Below are 17359 nucleotides of genomic sequence, written 5' to 3'. Positions count from 1 at the left end.
AGCAGAGTAACTCTTTGCTTGGTCTCTGCTCCCTTCCTATTCTATCTTGATACTTTAAGATAAGTAAATGAAGTCTGGAAAAGAGCCACCTATAATTTTAATAAAGTTCTAAAACATTATTTCCATGTACTGCAGATCCTGGAACCCCTAGCATTTATTTATTCAATGCCATTTATTGAGCACCTGATATGAGCCAAGCACTGTAAGACGCACTAGAATGCTTGATAAATGATAGGATCATAGATGACTGTCTTCCAAGGGCCAAACCGAACTCATGATTCTTAATGCATTTGAGATGGAAATTTTAGGAACAGAGGCAGAAACCAAGTAATTCTGAGTAACGGTCAACGGTCATCAGCACATTTTTAGTCTTTTTTTTTTTTTTTTAATTTATTTCTGAGCGAGCGAGAGAGAGCGAGTGAGCATGAGCAGGGGAGGGTCAGAGAGAGAGTGGGAGACACAGAATCTGAAGCTGGCTTCAGCCTCTGAACTAGCTGTCAGCACAGAGCCCGACGTGGGGCTCGAACCTACAAACCGTGAGATCATGACGAGCTGAAGTTGGACGCTCAACTGACTGTGCCACCCAGGCACCCCTTGTCTTCTGGTTTGTAGAAAAGGGAGCACATTTTTATAAATGTCTGAGCAGCTTTGGACCCTTATCTTTTTGGCCTTGGAACAGACACAAAAGCCAGCCCACAACTAAGTTCTGGGGACATTGTGGCTGCTTTAAAAATGGGCAAGTTGACTGGTCTCCATTTATCACCTTTCCTCTGGGACAAATATGGTGAGCATGATGTCATTGGAGACCACTTTAATGGGTTTTCTGCTCTTTAATAGAACCTAAAAAAGCATACTATTTTGTTAGGTTAGGTTGGTTATATTAGTTTTTTAGTTAATTTATTTTTAATGTTTATTTTTGAGGAGAGAGAGACAGTGTGTGAGCAGGGTAAGGGCAGAGAGAGAAGTTTGTTTATTTATTTAAATGTTTATTTTTGAGAGACAGAGTGTGAGTGGGGGAGGGGGGCAGAGTGAGAGACACACACACAGAATCCAAACAAGGCTCCACGCTCTGAGCTGTCAGCACAGCTGATGTGGGGCCTGATGTGGGGCTAGAACCCATGAACTATGAGATCATGACCCAAGCTGAAGTCAGACCCGACTGAGCCACCCAGGTTACCCCTATTTTTTTAAAAATAGGATCCATGCCCAACGTAGGGCTTGAACTCATAACCCTAAGATCAAGAGTCTCATGCTCTACTGACTGAACCAGCCAGGTGCCACAAAGAGAATGCAATTTTATTTAAAAAAAATTTTTAACATTTATTTTTGAGACAGAGCATGAGCACGGGAGGCGCAGAGAGACAGGGAGAGACAGAACCTGAAGCAGGCTCCAGGCTCTGAGCTGTCAGCACAGAGGCCGATGTGGGACTCAAACTCATAAACTGCAAGATCGTGACCTGAGCCGAAGTCGGATGCTTAATCGACTGAGCCACTCAGGCACCTTGGGCATGCAATTTTATTTATTTAAAAAATTCTTTTTAACATTTATTTATTTTTGAGAGACAGAGTATAAGCAGGGGAGGGAGAGAGAGGGAGTCACAGAATTCAAAGCAGGCTCCAGGCTTTGAGCTGTCAGCACAGAGCCCGATACAGGGCTCAAACCCATGAACCGTGAGATCATGACCTGAGCTGAAGTTGGCCGCTTAACCAACTGAGCCACCCAGGCGCCCCTGGGCACGCAATTTTAGATGGGGAGATTTCTCACAGGAATTTTGCAAAGATTGCACACCTTTTTCTGATGTTGTTATATATATAAAAAATATACATATGTATATAAATACATATATATATTCCATGGAATATATGTATATAGAATATATGTATATATGTATAAAACATGGAATTCTTGTTATGTGCCAACTTAGTTATATATGTAATTAATCTTCTGAAAAAGAATGCAGAAATCTTACTGTTAGGCAACTGTCATATTTTGCTAACTGCTTTTGCATAAAGAAGGAAACTGTCATTGACTATATGGTGAATTTTGTGGGGAAAGGTGGCTCACACCTATAAAGGAGGATTTGACTTAGAGTCCTCTGGAATAGATGGTTGAGCCCTTAAGAAGAGAAGAAGGGAGGGGATGGAAGAAAGAAAGATGAAGAATCTATGCTGGTAAAGGACAAAAGTAATCTACATAGAACCAATAGCTGGTGAGGATTTCTTTTTCTGCCAGTCCTGGACATGTAGTTATTTGTATTCTGATAGGACTTTGAGAAGGTAAATTAAATTCAGTCATTTAGGACTCTTGGGAAACTGTTATCTCTTACCCACTCCAGAGATAATTTGAACTCACCTTGATACCCACATATTACTAATTCTAAAATCCATATAATCTAAGAAATATAGGTAAGGGAAGCCCAAAGTATAAGTCAGACTTCCTGTGTATACTAACTCCTTATCCATCCATCCATCTATCCATCCATTTGTTCATTTATTCAACATGACATGAAGGAAATATGACAGTAAGACCCATTTGTCACCTCTGGGTTACTTGGTTAGAACATTGGTCAGGCGAGGGTCACATTTGACCTCCACCTCTCTCCCCATGAAGCTCTATGCTCACAGAGAAAACAGCTTCCTAGGCAGATGATGTTTCTTCAGTCAAGGGTGGGTGACAAGGCTTGTTGACTGGAGGCTTCAAACAGGTGGAATTCTTGTTATGTGCCAGGTTCTATTTTAGGTACTGAATGGAATTAGGACCTGTGTAAAGTTAGATTAATTGAATTGGCTCAGTTATAGGAAGATTTACCTGTAAAGCTCTATTAGCTTACAATGATTATGAATGGTTTAATAAATTTGACAAATGAGAATTTCACTGAGAAGAGTGAAAACCTTTACCAAATCTGTTGAAAAAGGTGAAGGGTGACTGCCATATCTGTTTGGAGGGATTTAGAAAGATGAAGAAATTACAGAAGATTGGTTATTGGGATGAGAACAGTGCTGCAAATGAATCTCATGAAATGATTAAATAGAGGAGTCCCTGGGAAGTCAGAATCCAACAAATCCCTTGCTGGAATCAGGAAGATGGAAGATGTCCTAGTAATCCACTCCCATAGCATTCTTCTAATTATGTGTTCCTAGGATATCTCCATGGTGGATGACACCCTCCCCATGTCCCTGCGAAGCTGGATTCTGTGCTTCCTGGGAATCATCAGCACCCTGGTCATGATCTGCACCGCCACTCCCATCTTTGTCATTGTCATCATTCCCCTTGGCATCATTTATACATCTGTGCAGGTAGGTTCAGAAAGACCTAGGTGTCCTTTCCTCTCTACTTACAAAAGCCCAGGCTTCCTCCTGAGAATCTTCTCTTTTGTTTAGTGCTAGTCATTCAGTCCTGTCTAGCATCATTGTAACTTAGTCCTATATTGACATACCAAGGAGCCCACAGACCACTGTTTGGAGATGAAGTGTCAGCACCAACTGGTGTGTGGTTCACAGCAAATCTCACCTTAGCTGCTGCCCTCCCACAACCCTCAACTAAAGACTTATGTGGGGCAGATTTATGTTTGGACCTAAGGCTACTTTGAGGTTGGCTCTGGAGTGTCTGGAAGTTCTATAAGATTCCCCATAATGGATAGGTCATTGGTTGCTTCTTAGAAGAGTTGTACTATGGCTGCTTCCTTGATTGGCTTAGGCTTATCTGCTGGGAGATGTCTCTTGGCAGAAGTTAGAGCTCTATTCAGGGCAATTCTGGTTTCACCTGGGTGTCTATGGATGACTTAGACTCAATGCCAATATGTTCTTGAGGGAACAGATAGCTTGTAAGTCAAGTGGATCAAGTGGAAGGGACTCCATGCCCATATATTTTTTAAAAAATATTTTTATTTATTTCTAGGAGAGAGAGAGACAGCGTGAGCAGGGGAGAGTCAGAAGAGAGGGAGATACAGACTCTGAAATAGGCTCCAGGCTCTGAGCTGGCAGTCAGCACAGAGCCCGACGCAGGGCTCAAACCCACGAACCGCGAGATCATGACCTAAGCGAAAGTCGGACACGTAACCGACTAAGCCACCCAGGCGCCCCTCCATGCCCATATTAAAAACTGATGGGGGGGGGGGGGCAAGTTATGGAAAGGATTCTTTGGGATGAACTGTTCACCTTGGGAAAACAATTCTGAAAAACTTGCAGTCAAGCGCAGCCTTGTGGTTCATGGTAAGGTGACAACCCCTGGTATTTGTGTTAAGTTCCTCTGGTACATTGTTATCTCCATAACCGGCTCTCAGCCATTAATGATAAGCCAACAGTAAGAAGAAGGATATTTGAGTGCTCGCTTCGGCCGCACATATACTAAAATTAGAAAGAAGGATATTTGAGGAAACTTGTAGATATAATGTTTTGAATTCAGACTCTCAAATGCCCAGCTCTTTCCTAGTCTCAACAAATCCTCACAAGTTCTAGTAGCACCACAGAACTGCATTCCACTAAATTTCATCCTTCAGCCTGTGTCTCAAGGTCTGTCTGCACATATAGTTCTAGTTCTTAGGCCCTCAGCATTCCACATATTTCCACAACAGCCTTCATACACCATTGAAGCAGAGTTTGGTCACTTACCAGACTGTTCAATTTTTATCTAATCCTCAGGATACCTTTCCTCTGGCCATTTCCTGCCCATCTCTGTTTCCACATCTCTTGGGTCCCAGCTGTTATTTACAAAATCCCTTTGGAGACAGTTTTTTCAGCTACTACAAAAAAACTATCGCTTGGACAATATATGCAGATTCTTTGGGAGACTATGGATCAGGCTTACTAAATTTCTGAAGTGATCTAGTGTCCTCACTTTCATCCTCCTCTGGTCCCCAACATCTTCCTGGGTCTCTCTCATCATTGCCCCAGCCAGGTGTGAGCCTAGAGTCTCTTGTCCTGTTCAGATATGGGCTGTGGCCATCAAGGTGAAGAACGCGGAGTCATGGCCACAGAGGAAGAGGTACTGCATATGCGATGTGATAGTGATTGTGACTGACTCTTTACTTTTGGGGTACAGATGTTTTATGTGGCTACTTCCCGCCAGCTGAAACGTCTGGACTCTGTCACCAGGTCCCCAATCTACTCTCACTTCAGTGAGACTGTGTCAGGTTTGTCTATCATCCGTGCCTTTGAGCATCAACAGCGATTTCTAAGACATAATGAGGTGGGGATTGATACCAACCAGAAGTGTGTCTTCTCCTGGATTGTCTCCAACAGGTGAGGCTGCCCCTGGGTATTTACCCAAATATATGCTTTAGGGTTCTGTATGTTTGACCTTAGCTATGGGAGGGCGGGTATAGCCAGTGATGTGAAACATGCCTGTTGCAGAAGTAGAAGAAAGTATGAGGTTTGGAGTCAGAGACTGGGTCCTTGTGCCTACTCTATTTACCAAGTTGGGTAAAATGCCTTGACATTTCCAAGGAAAATCTCATTTTTGGCTTGTTTTTACAGCAATTAGAACACAACCTACAATATAGGGCTATGGTGGAAGCCCAATGATATTTATGAGCATTTGGTATTCCAGCAACTAAAGCAGCGCTGGGTGAACTGGATATGCATAGTTGGCTTTCCTGAGAGTGGAAGTGAGGTTCTCCATAGGCAGTACAGGCTTGTAGGGTGGCAAAAGAAGCCAAGATTGGAGGGAGGAGACTATGGAATGTTTAGGTAAAAGCAGTGATGACAGAACTGGAAAGCTCATATCCTAGGAGGTGAATTCCTGAGTAGGGTGAGCATCCTACATTTTTGCAGCAGCATCATACCCTGGCAAGAAAAGATATGTCCTTGGAGGTCTTTTTCAGGAAGTGACCATTCCTGAGTGACTACCACATTGTCTTGAAGCGTTGAGGGCAGGCTAATGATGTTCAGTATTGTCTGGAACATGGAGATGTCAGGACTCTGATTGTGAAGAGACTTTATTTCTTAGATATTTTCCAAGAACACTGGCATGTAATGATGTCTATATATTATTCAGTTCTGTATAAAGTTCCAACATATCACTCTGTGATCCACTTGCACCTCCATCTCCAGCTTCTTTACCTTTTCAAAATCATGAAATCAGGGTGCACTGAACTGGTGTGCGGTGCTTACCTTTCTTACCTTACAGATGGATGCTCTACGGCATTGCCCAATCCCTATTCTCTATTGCCCTGCTTAATCAAAAGAAACCACTTAGAACATATATTAAAAATATAAATTCCTGGGGCACCTGGGTGGCTCAGTCAGTTGAGCGTCTTGACTTTTGATTGCGGCTCAGGTCATGATTTCATGGTTCGTGGGTCAGGGTCTGCTCTAACAGAGTACAGCCTGCTTGGGATTCTGTCCTTCTCTCTATCCCTCACCAACTTAACACACACTCTCTCTCTCTCTCTCTCAAAATAAACAAAAATACACATTCCTGGGGCACCTGGTGGGCTCAGTCAGAGCATGACTCTTGATCTTGGTATCATGAGTTTGAGCCCCAGTGCTGGGGGGACAGTTTACTTAAAAATCTGGACTCCTGAAGTCTGCCCTAGGCTCTCTGAACCAGAATCTCCTGAGGGTTAAAGTCCAGGAATTTTTTTTGGCATGAATTTGTGTACTATTACCTCAGACGGTTCTTATGATTTGGCAAGTATGGGGGAGACTGAATCACAGGATTCCCTAGGGTAGCAAACTTCTCTAGTACCTTTAAAATGTGATTTATTTTCTAAACTTTAATTTAAAAGATTTTAGAACATATGGTATAGTCAAATTGAGGCATCTCATGAGAACACAGCCCTACCAACCCAATCCGTCTGAGAATGTTCCATGAACACCTAGGTTCCTGGTTAGGGCAAGGAGGTGAAGATCAGTAACACCTTTCTCTCTGGTTCTGTTGGCCCACAGGTGGCTTGCAATCCGTCTGGAGTTGGTTGGGAACCTGATTGTCTTCTTTGCATCCCTGATGATGGTTATTTATAGAGCTACACTAAGTGGAGACACTGTGGGCTTTGTTCTGTCCAATGCACTTAATGTGAGTCTTAAGGTTGGGAGTTTGTGCTCTTGATTCCTTTCTAGATCCATAAGGGAGTAGGGAAGACCGAGGTTCAAACCCTGGCTTCATCTCTTACTAATTGTATAGCCTATGGACATGCTCCTTACCCTTTCTAAGCAGCTCCAGTGTCATCTGGAAAAACAGACAAAAACTTTGTTGCCCTTGAGAGTTAAGAAAGCAGTTTGATATGAAGCAATCTAATAGTTCCCCATCTTATTGCCTCTTTGCTGGATACTAGTCAAAAGAGAATAAATGTTTCTTTTCCATAAGGTAGTAGTAACCAGAAAGTCTTTTGACTATCTTTTCCTATGTTTCTGTTTGTTAAGTCACAGAATAAGGTTACTTCTAATAAAGAACAGAGTCCAATAAAAAGATATGCATCCCCATACATGTTAGACATTATTTCCTAGTGTCCAAAACTGTCTGGCACCACAGTAAATATTCACTAAATGACACATTTGACAAGTCATCTGGCCATCCTCCATGGTATCTTTTGTAACTAATATGTGGGAGGTTTACATAGCTACCAGACAGCTCCGTGTGGTGCTGTGTTCATTAGGAGTTAATATAGGCCCAACGCGATCGTGGCGGAGCACCCAAAAGGACTCTTGTTCACCGCAGTTACTGGACTGACCTTATGGTTTGACTAATTGAGTTGGTTTCTGAGCCTGAGATGATTTTCTGTAGATCACACAAACCCTGAACTGGCTAGTGAGGATGACGTCAGAAATAGAGACCAACATTGTAGCTGTTGAACGAATAAATGAGTACATCAAAGTGGAAAACGAGGTAAGGAGAAATTAGAAGAACCCAAGGACAAGCAAAAAAAAAAAAAAAAGTTTCCAGTCTAGAGTCATAAAGTGGAGTCATACTTTACATACAATTCAATCCAGTTTCTTGAAACTTAGAATAGGAAATGGTTTGGGGGTAGAGGGTGGGGGGAGTCAGGTCTTGGAATGCACCAAGTTAAATGGTATCCTCATTCTGTAGCTCCACAGAGCAACCTTGAGGGATGGGGTTTCTTTAATTGGAAACTTCTGGGAGTTGCAGTCTAGTCAACACAGATGCCCACAGGTGGCTGGGATACTCCTCTCCTGCTCTGTGCCAGGAGTCCTACGGGTACTATTCAGTGAATTGCCACCATGTAAAACATTTCCCTTCCTCTCTCTTTGCCAGGCACCCTGGGTGACTGATAAGAGGCCTCCTCCAGGTTGGCCTAGCAAAGGGGAGATCCAGTTTAACAACTACCAAGTACGGTACCGACCCGAGCTGGACCTCGTACTGGACGGGATCACTTGTGACATTAGGAGTACGGAGAAGGTAGGTGGAGCTGAAGAAAGGCCTGAGTGTGAGTCCTTGTGATTTGGACACAGAAGGGGAGAGCAGCTGGACTCTGCTTTCATCACTGAGGCAGAGGGATAGGGTCAGGGCATTTCTGCCCAATGGAGGTATAAGGACACAGTACCCCCGCCCCACCTCCCTCAGAGGGCAGGATGTCAACAAGGGATCAAACAGACTTACTGGGCCTGTAAGAGTTTTCTGCTGCGCCCTTCCGGGCCAGCATCATCTTGTTGCTGATGTGGGCTTCTTTCCTGTAAGGGCCATGACAGAAAGCACCCCACCTGGGGAAGGAACTGGAGGTGGTCTCTGCAGAGATAATAACTTAGTTCTCTGGGCTGAAAACTCCTGTGCCTTCTCTCTGAGGACCTGGGGTCTGATGCAAAAATGTAAAAAAAAAAAAAAAAAAAAAAGTCTAGGTAATGATGCTGAGGTCCAGCTGATGAGGTTCTCAACTGATGTGAGGAAAAGGAAAGGGTCAGGCCTAACTTCTAAACAAAGGTTTTTTTTAAACCCTATAATGTCTAGTCATAATTACAACAACAGCTGTCAACGTGTACACTTCCAGTGGCCATTATAGTTCTGAGCAACCAACAGTTTAGAAGGGAAAATGAGAAGGCATCTTTTTCTGACATCTGGGCCCTTTTTCCCCCACCAAAAATCAAAATCAGTAGAACATCTTAGAGATGAAGTAGCCAATCACTGCCCAGAATGTCCCAGGCTAAAATGTTTTCCCCCAAAGAAGTACACAGCAAACTAATGTGCAAAGGAACTGTATTTACAGATTGGTGTGGTCGGCAGGACAGGAGCTGGGAAGTCATCCTTGACAAATGCCCTCTTCAGAATCCTCGAGGCTGCAGGTGGCCAGATCATCATTGATGGGGTAAATATTGCTTCCATTGGGCTCCACGACCTCCGAGAGAAACTGACCATCATCCCCCAGGTGAGCTCTAGAACTTACTCTGCACATGCAGCAGGGCACAGCTTTTTCTGCAGGAAACCTATGCATCTTATTCTTGATGTATATTCAGTTAGCGGTTTCATACCAGGATACCCTATGACCCGTGGTCTCCAGAACTGATAAAAATAACTTCTGCATTTTGTGGTAATACGCTTATGTGACTGCCAGCATCTAACCACTAGGTGGCAGCAACACAACAGTCAAATTGAGCAGATGATTATTTAGCATTTCTCTAGCCCGTCCTAGGTTCGCAAGCCCTTTGCAATCAACATTAGCAGTTTTGCCACTGAAGCTTGAAACCATTAAGCTTTATACTCCCCATTTGACATGGTTAAAAGATTGGGGAGGGAATTTGCTGCAGGTTTTTGCCAGCAAATGGAACGCTTAGTGCATCAGCAAAAGAAACAAAAAACAAAACAAAAACAAAAAAAGGCTTCTCTTTGGCTTCCTTTCTGGACCCTGCCAAATAAGGACCCAGGTATCACCACCCCCTTGCCCCCCACCAGCCGAGAAGCCTCCAAGGAAGTCCTTATTAGAACCATTCCTCCTCTGCTCTTCTAGCCAAGTCCCTGGGGGTGGTTTTGGTTTGTCTGGTGTTCGCTCAGTTTGAATCTTCTCCAGCTTAATAAATTCCTTCTGTACTGTCCCTTCCTCTGACCACCCCTGATCCCTCCACCTCTATACCAAGAGTTTTCATGGAAATCCATAAATAAATGTTAAAATGAAAAACAAAAACAAAACCAAGAACTCCTCTTAATCCTGTGGCACACCCCCCCACACACACCCCCTGAGTCTTCAGTGAGAAAACTTTGCAAAAGCTTGACCACTAAACAGCCTTGCACCTCAGGCCAGTCCTAGCTGCTTTCTCCTGGCCACAAAACCCAAAAAACTGCTAGACCCTTTTTTGTCATTACGCTCAATAGCTCCCTCATCCCCTAACTTGCAGGATCCTATCCTGTTCTCTGGAAGCCTGAGGATGAATCTAGATCCTTTTAACAACCACTCAGATGAGGAGATTTGGAAGGCCCTGGAGCTGGCTCACCTCAAATCCTTTGTGGCTGGCCTGCAACTTGGATTGTCCCACCAAGTGACAGAGGCTGGTGACAACCTTAGGTAATGTTTCATAACCCACTTCCCCCATAGGCACTGGGAGGACGAGAAGGGGACCTGCTCTTTTATCCCTTGGCCTAGGTAGTCCGTGGTATCGTAGGACTGCCTTTGGAATAGCAAGCAGGGTGTGGACCGTTAGCACATGAAGCCCAGAAGCAAAGGGAGGCCCAGCAGCTCTGGCTTCCCTTGGAAACTTGTTACAAATGCACACTCTGACTCTAGCCCTACTTACTAATCAGAATCAACATTTTAGCAAGATTCTAAGGAATCTGTGTGTACATTACAGCCAGAGAAGCACAGCCTAAGAGTATTGATTCCTAACTAGGCCACACGCTAGAATCACTTGGGAACATTCTTAAAAATCCCAATGCCCAGGCTTTACCCCAGACCAGTTGGGTGAGAGGCCCAGGTGACCTCAGTGTGTGACTTCTCTTCTCCTGCAGAAATTTTTTTAATGTATTTTTTTTTTTTTTTTTTTTTTCTGAGAGAAAGAGAAAGAGAGAGATACAGAACCTGAAACAGGCTCCAGGCTCTGAGCTGGCTGTCAGCATAGAGCCCGACTCAGGCTCGAACTCCCTAACCGTGAGTCATTACCTGAGTCCAAGTCAGACACAGAACCGACTGAGCCGCCCAGGCGCCCCTCCTGCAGAAATTTTCTTAAAGAGAATTACAGAACTCTAGTCTAGCCACCCTCTGTTTAATACATTCCCTAATGGCCACAGCAGGAAACAGCAATTAGTGAATTCTGTAGTATTTCCTCCACATCATTTCCCAAAGCTTCTTTATGTAAGTAAGAGGTCCAGCCTTCATTACTGGCATTTAGCAAATTAAAGCGATTTGCATTTTACTAGCATATTCGAATTCCACATACATTGCATCTCACACCAAGCCATCACGTTCATTAGAGAGCTCTGTCTCTAATCAAGGCAGAAGGCCTTGAACAAATAATTAGCCTTGAGATTAGAATTACACATTAAAATAATGAATGGGTTTGCTAAGGCCACTAAGAAAAGCCACTGGGGCATTCTGATGCAATGTCACCATGTCATATTCATGGTGTCAGGTCAAATATTGTTGCAGTGAACTTGGTGGCATCCTGTCTTATTTTGGAATTGCTGTTGAGGTGCTAGGCTTTCACGGTACTGATGCAAAGGACTGTTCCTGGGCTAGGCTGTTCCAAACTCCTCAAACATGAAGACTGCCTAGGGTACTTATTAAAAATACAGGTTTCTAGGCTCCTCCCCATTCTGCTTAGAAGACGGGGACCCAGAAATATGGATTTTAAAATTAAGTACCTGGGGTAGGTACTTTTGAAGAAAGTTTGGAAAACATGGTCTTTGCCTCTTCCATTAGGTGTTCATTCTGGAGGAATTTAGGAGTAGGGGTTCTGAAAGCCTGATCTGGAACATGAAAAGTGCATGTGCGTGTACACGCACACACCCATCCCACGTTACACCTTGGTCCTGAGGGGCTAATGCTTGGTTTGTTCCACTGGCCACAGCATAGGGCAGAGGCAGCTGTTGTGCCTGGCCAGGGCCCTGCTTCGGAAATCCAAGATTCTGATCATGGATGAGGCCACTGCTGCGGTGGATATAGAGACTGATCACCTGATCCAGATGACCATCCAAAAGGAGTTCTCCCACTGCACGACTATCACCATTGCTCACAGGCTCCACACCGTCATGGACAGTGACAGGTGAGTGTGGGTGACAGAGCTGGACAGACCCTTGAAAAACAGTAAACACATTATCCATAAGATATCTTCCAGCCAAAGATGCTGAGAATTCAAGTAATGGGTCCAAAATTCTACATCAAGCTAATGAAAGCCAAAAGGGTTAAGGGAAGGGTCTTGAGGGTATAATGGGCAACAGTAAATTAAATGAGTGTGGGAGGTAGAGGCCCAAGCCACGAGAGGCAGACCTTAACCACAGATTTTCTCAACTCAACTGGATCTCAGCAGCTGCCTCTATACTCTATAACTGAAGTTTTCTGCTTCTTCCAACTCTGACCTCTTACATTAAAAATGGGGGTAGGAGCGCATGGGTGGCTCAGTTGGTTAAGCATCCGACTTCGGCTCAGGTCATGATCTCATGGTTCGTGGGTTCGAGGCCCACGTCGGGCTCGGAGCTGGAGCCTGTTTCAGATTCTGTGTCTCCCTCTCTCTGACCCTCGCCTGCTCACGTTGTCTCTCTCTCTCTCTCTCAAATTTAAAAAAAAAGTTAAAAAAAAATAGGAGTAATGTTCATAATCTTGCAACCTGTTTGGAGAGAACAGTCTCCCTCCAACAATGTATAACTTTAAAAACTTATGTAAATAGATTTATGCTGTATATATTCTTCCACTTGATTCTTCAGCATTATCTCTGGAATCCACCCAGGCTAACGCAGACAGCCATGGTTCACTCATTCTCATTGCTTTGTTCCCTTTTATAAATGAATTTACCACGACTTAGTACTGGTTGTTCTTATAAATGCCAAGATTTGAGATGCTAAGACCTTTCTTTCTCCTTTGTTTCAGGATAATGGTCCTAGACAAAGGGAAGATTGTAGAATATGGCACCCCTGATGAACTGCTGACAAATTCCGGCCCGTTTTATTTGATGGCCAAAGAAGCTGGCATTGAAAATGTGAACAGCACATCATTCTGACAGTAGGTGCCATGGGCTGGAGAAGGAAGGATTATTCCTTATTTTTTAAGAAAGCTATCACATAGAATTATGTGAAATGTACCTTTTAAAGAAGGCTATTACAGCTTTTGTGAACCTACTTTGTAACTATTATCCTGAATTTTGTGGTAATTACATCTTCCTGCCTTTCATTTTAGTTCTACTACTTGGTATGTATCCTTGAACAAGGTATACTTTTTAATTTATGTAAATGACCTCACTCATATTTGACATATTCTGTTTTTGAGATTCATGCATGTTGATGCACATAGTGAGGCTGGTTCTTTCTCACTGCTCTGAAGTATGGCAGTATGTGATTGACACTGTGTATCCATTAAAATTTTTTTTGTTATTAAAAAACATTTATTTTAATGTTTCATTTACTTTTGAGAGGGAGACACAGAATCCGAAGCAGGTTCTGAGCTGTCAGCACAGAGCCTGACACAGGGCTCGAACCCATGAACAGTGAGATCATGACCTGTGCCAAAGTTGGATGCTTAACTGACTGAGCCACCCAGGCGCCCCAACAGTGTATCCATTTTAATGTTGGTCAGCAGGGTTATTCCTAGGGTTCCCCATTCCCTTATTATGAACAATATGGGTAGGAACGTTCTGGTATATTACTCCTGAGATACATGTTTAAGTTTCTTCAGGATGTAATGTAGGTGGGGTGGGGTATGCACATGTTTACATGCACATATTAGGTAATGCAAATTTAAAACCCTTTTTGTCAATCCGATTGGTATCTTCCTGGTTACCTGTAAGGTTTCAATATGAGGTTTCTGTTGATTCTTATTCAAGACGTTTCATGTCCTTGTATGCCTTGTGAATTCTGACTGTAAGCTGCTCATTTTATTGGTGGACGTTCTTTGAGGGCTGAGTGGAATCTGAGCTCTCCTAAACAGAACTGGGAAAGTTTCTGCCTGTCATTTGGGGGCATTACCCAGAACCAATCTGAATTAAATTCTCCACTAGGGGCTTCAAACCATACAGTCAGTGTGACTTTAGACCACAATCCTGCACAAGGACCAACGCGTGGTTTACAAATTCTGAAGGGAGAGTCCTCCCCTTGACCTAGTGTCAGGTTGGAGACCGACATGTTGCCTTGTTGACTCTATCCCTCATTTACTTGTACACTGTTGGGCCCAGGTTTATCAGAGGGCCTCCTGTATTACCTACAAAGGTCAAAGTCTTCAGGTTTCAGAAGTCACCCAAGCTCTGACCCTTCCTTATCTTCTGGATTTTTTCGTGTCACATTACTTTGGGGTCAGTATATACTTTACTTCCATTTAGTGATGAAATGATCTAAAATTATCTCCATTTGTTCATTTTAGCTGTTGAGTGAGATGCTCAGAGCCTGGAAATGCCTGCCAGAAGAGAACAGTAGCTGCAAGGCTGGATGCAGAAGGGATTACTTCCTGTTTGCTCTGTTCCCAGCAACACTTTGTCCAGTACTCCTGGGACCAGTGTCCTCAGAGACCCTGGTGGGGCACCTCCTCTGTTTGGTTAGAAGTCTGTCCCAGCAGGCACAGCTATTCTCCAGAGGTAGCAGTGGAGAGGTCCCAGCACGGGGGCGTCCAGTGAGGTTGAACATCATTCCTGGCTTCAGTGAGCAACCTGCTGACGTGAAAATTCCCTTTCTGCTTAGGTTTACCAGAGTTGGGGACTGTTGTTTACAACTAAAAATACTCTCCAGCTAATTTATTATCACGGTCTCTATCACTTTGTCACACAATTTTCTGTTTCGGTCTCCCTACGTTGGTGAGCCTCCTGGAAACAGGAACGATTTATTTTTTGGCATCTCCAGGCACTGGACTAGAGCAAGTGAACACACATCTTTTCCAATGTTCAAAATCTTTTTAAAAAAACACAATGGGAAAGATATGTGCTAACGATGCAGCAGTAGGGAAAGAAAAGTTACTCCACATGATACATTGGTACATTTATTCTATCTGTGCCAATCAAACCAAGTTTTTACAGGCCAGTTTTGTACAAAATACTCCCGGAAGAAATCTGTTCCATTTAGGTCATAGGATAAGAATGCATTCAATCACAAATGCACACTGATCATGACTTTGCTAATTTTAAGTAAACACTATTGTATAAACATGGACAGTGGCCAGAGCACTTAGTTAGCTGTAAGTGTGGAGTCTTCCACATAGACACTAACCTGTTTTTTAAAAGGCTTTATGTTGGGGAACTGTGTGGCTCAGTCAGTTAGGCATCCAACTTCAGTTCTGGTCGTGATCTTGCAGTTTGTGAGGTCGGGCTCTGTGCTGACAGCTCAGAAGCTGCTTTGGATTCTGTGTTTCCCTCTGCCCCATCCCCTCTCTCAAATCCTTCCTTTTTTTTTTTTTTTAATCATGCAAATAGACATGAAAAGAAAGCTGAGGTAGCAATACTTACATCAGACAAAATAGAATTTAAGATAACCATAAAGGGAACATTCCAACAAGAAGATATAACTAAAAATATTTATGCATCCAACATGGGCATGGGAGCAAACAAATACATAAAGCAGCAAATAATAAAAGTAACTGATAGTAGTACAATAATAGGAGGGGACTTCAACACCCCACTGTAATCAATGGACAGATCACTCAACAGAAAATCAACAAGGAAACTGGACCAGATGGATTTAACAGATATATTCAGAGCATTCCAACCTAAAACAGAACACACATTCTTCTCTAGTGCACATGGAACATTCTCCAGAATAGGTCACATATTAGGCCACAAAAAAGTCTCAACAAATTAAAAAAGATCAAAGTCATACCAGGCATCTTTTCTGACCACAAGAAAAAATCTGGAAGAAGCACAGCTACATGGAAGTTAAATAACAGGATACTAAATAATAAATGGGTCAACCAAGAAATCAAAGAGGAAATTAAAACCATGGTCCAAGATCTTTAGGATACAGCAAAAGCTGTTTGAAAAAGGAGATTTCTAGCAATATAGGCCTACTTTAAGAACAAACATCTCAAACAACCTAGCCTAACACCTAAAGGAACTAGAAAAGGAACAAACCTCAAACTCCAATAGAAGGAAGGAATAATGATCAGAGCAGAAATAAATGATAGAGAAACAAAACACAACAAGACTGATAAATCTTTAGTCAGACTCATAAAAAAAAAAGACTCAAGATCAGAAATGAAAGAGGAGAAATAACCAACACCACAGAAATACAAAGGATTCTAATATTATGAAAAATTGTATGCCAGCAAATCGAACAGCCTAGAAGAACCGTATAAATTCCTAAGAGAAAATATGAACAAGCTGATTACCAGCAATGAAACTGAATGAATAATCAAAAAACTCCCAACAAATAAAAGTGCAGGACCAGATGGCTTCAAGAGTGAATTCTACCAAACATTTAAAGAACAGTTAATACCTATTCTTCTCAAACTATTCCAAACAGAAGAGGAAGGAAAGCTTCCAAATTCATTCTATGAGAACAGCATTACCCTGATACCAAAATCACATAAAGACACGATAAAAAAGAGAAATACAGCCCAAAACTCTGATGAATGTAGAATATTAGCAAACTGAATCCAACAATACATTCAAAAAATCATTCCCTACAATCATGTGAGATTTATTCCTGGGATGTAAGAGGGGTTCAATAGTCACAAATCAACCAGTGTTATCCATCACGTCAACAAAAGGATAAAAACCATAGGATCAGTTCAATAGATGGAAAAAAACATTTGACAAAGTATAACATCCATTCATGATAAAAATCTTCAACAAACAGGTTTAGAGGGAACATACCTCAACATAATAAAGGCCATATATGGAAATCCCACAGCAGGGTGGTTTAGTCGATTGAGCGTCCAACTCCCGATTTTAGCCGGGTCATGATCTTACAGTTGTGACATCGATACTCATGTTGGTCTCAACCCTGGGAATGGGAGTCTGCTTAAGATTTTCTCTCCCTCTTCCTCTGCCCCTCCCCTACTCATGTTCTCTCTCTCTAAAAAAAATAAATAAATAAAATAAATAGATAAATGAAAAACCCACAGCAAACATAATCATTGGGGAAAAACAGAGCTTTTCCCTTAAGGTCAGAAAGAAGATAAGGATGTCCACTCTTACCACTTTTATTCAACATAGTACTCAAAATCCTAACCCCAACAATCAGACAAGAAAAAGGAATAAAAGGCATCCAAATTGGTAAGGAAGAAGGAAAACTTTCACTACCTACAGATGACATGATACTATATAGAGAGAAAATCCTAAAGATTTCACA

At 42.6% G+C, this 17359-nt stretch overlaps 1 protein-coding gene across 5 annotated transcripts in view; it reads left to right on the top strand.

Annotated features, from left to right (window-relative positions):
- ABCC2 (ATP binding cassette subfamily C member 2) overlaps positions 1-13464 on the top strand; it is a 65194-nt gene extending 51730 nt beyond the window's left edge. For all 5 annotated transcript variants that reach the window (XM_039249247.1, XM_039249246.1, XM_039249249.1 and 2 more), the window contains 9 exons: positions 3142-3297; positions 5042-5241; positions 6889-7015; positions 7724-7825; positions 8213-8356; positions 9159-9317; positions 10282-10448; positions 11947-12141; positions 12963-13464. In XM_039249247.1, coding sequence (XP_039105178.1) covers positions 3142-3297; positions 5042-5241; positions 6889-7015; positions 7724-7825; positions 8213-8356; positions 9159-9317; positions 10282-10448; positions 11947-12141; positions 12963-13092 — 1380 coding nt within the window. In that variant the 3' untranslated portion in view covers positions 13093-13464. The remainder of the gene's footprint in view (positions 1-3141; positions 3298-5041; positions 5242-6888; positions 7016-7723; positions 7826-8212; positions 8357-9158; positions 9318-10281; positions 10449-11946; positions 12142-12962) is intronic.
- The last annotated feature ends 3895 nt before the right edge of the window (positions 13465-17359 follow it).

This window comes from Hyaena hyaena, unplaced genomic scaffold (genome assembly GCF_003009895.1).
Source record: "Hyaena hyaena isolate Hyena2069 unplaced genomic scaffold, ASM300989v1 scaffold_331, whole genome shotgun sequence".
Taxonomy (NCBI): Eukaryota; Metazoa; Chordata; class Mammalia; order Carnivora; family Hyaenidae; genus Hyaena; species Hyaena hyaena.
The sequence above is the reverse complement of the archived record's forward strand: the minus strand, read 5'-3'. Positions and strand labels throughout refer to the sequence as shown.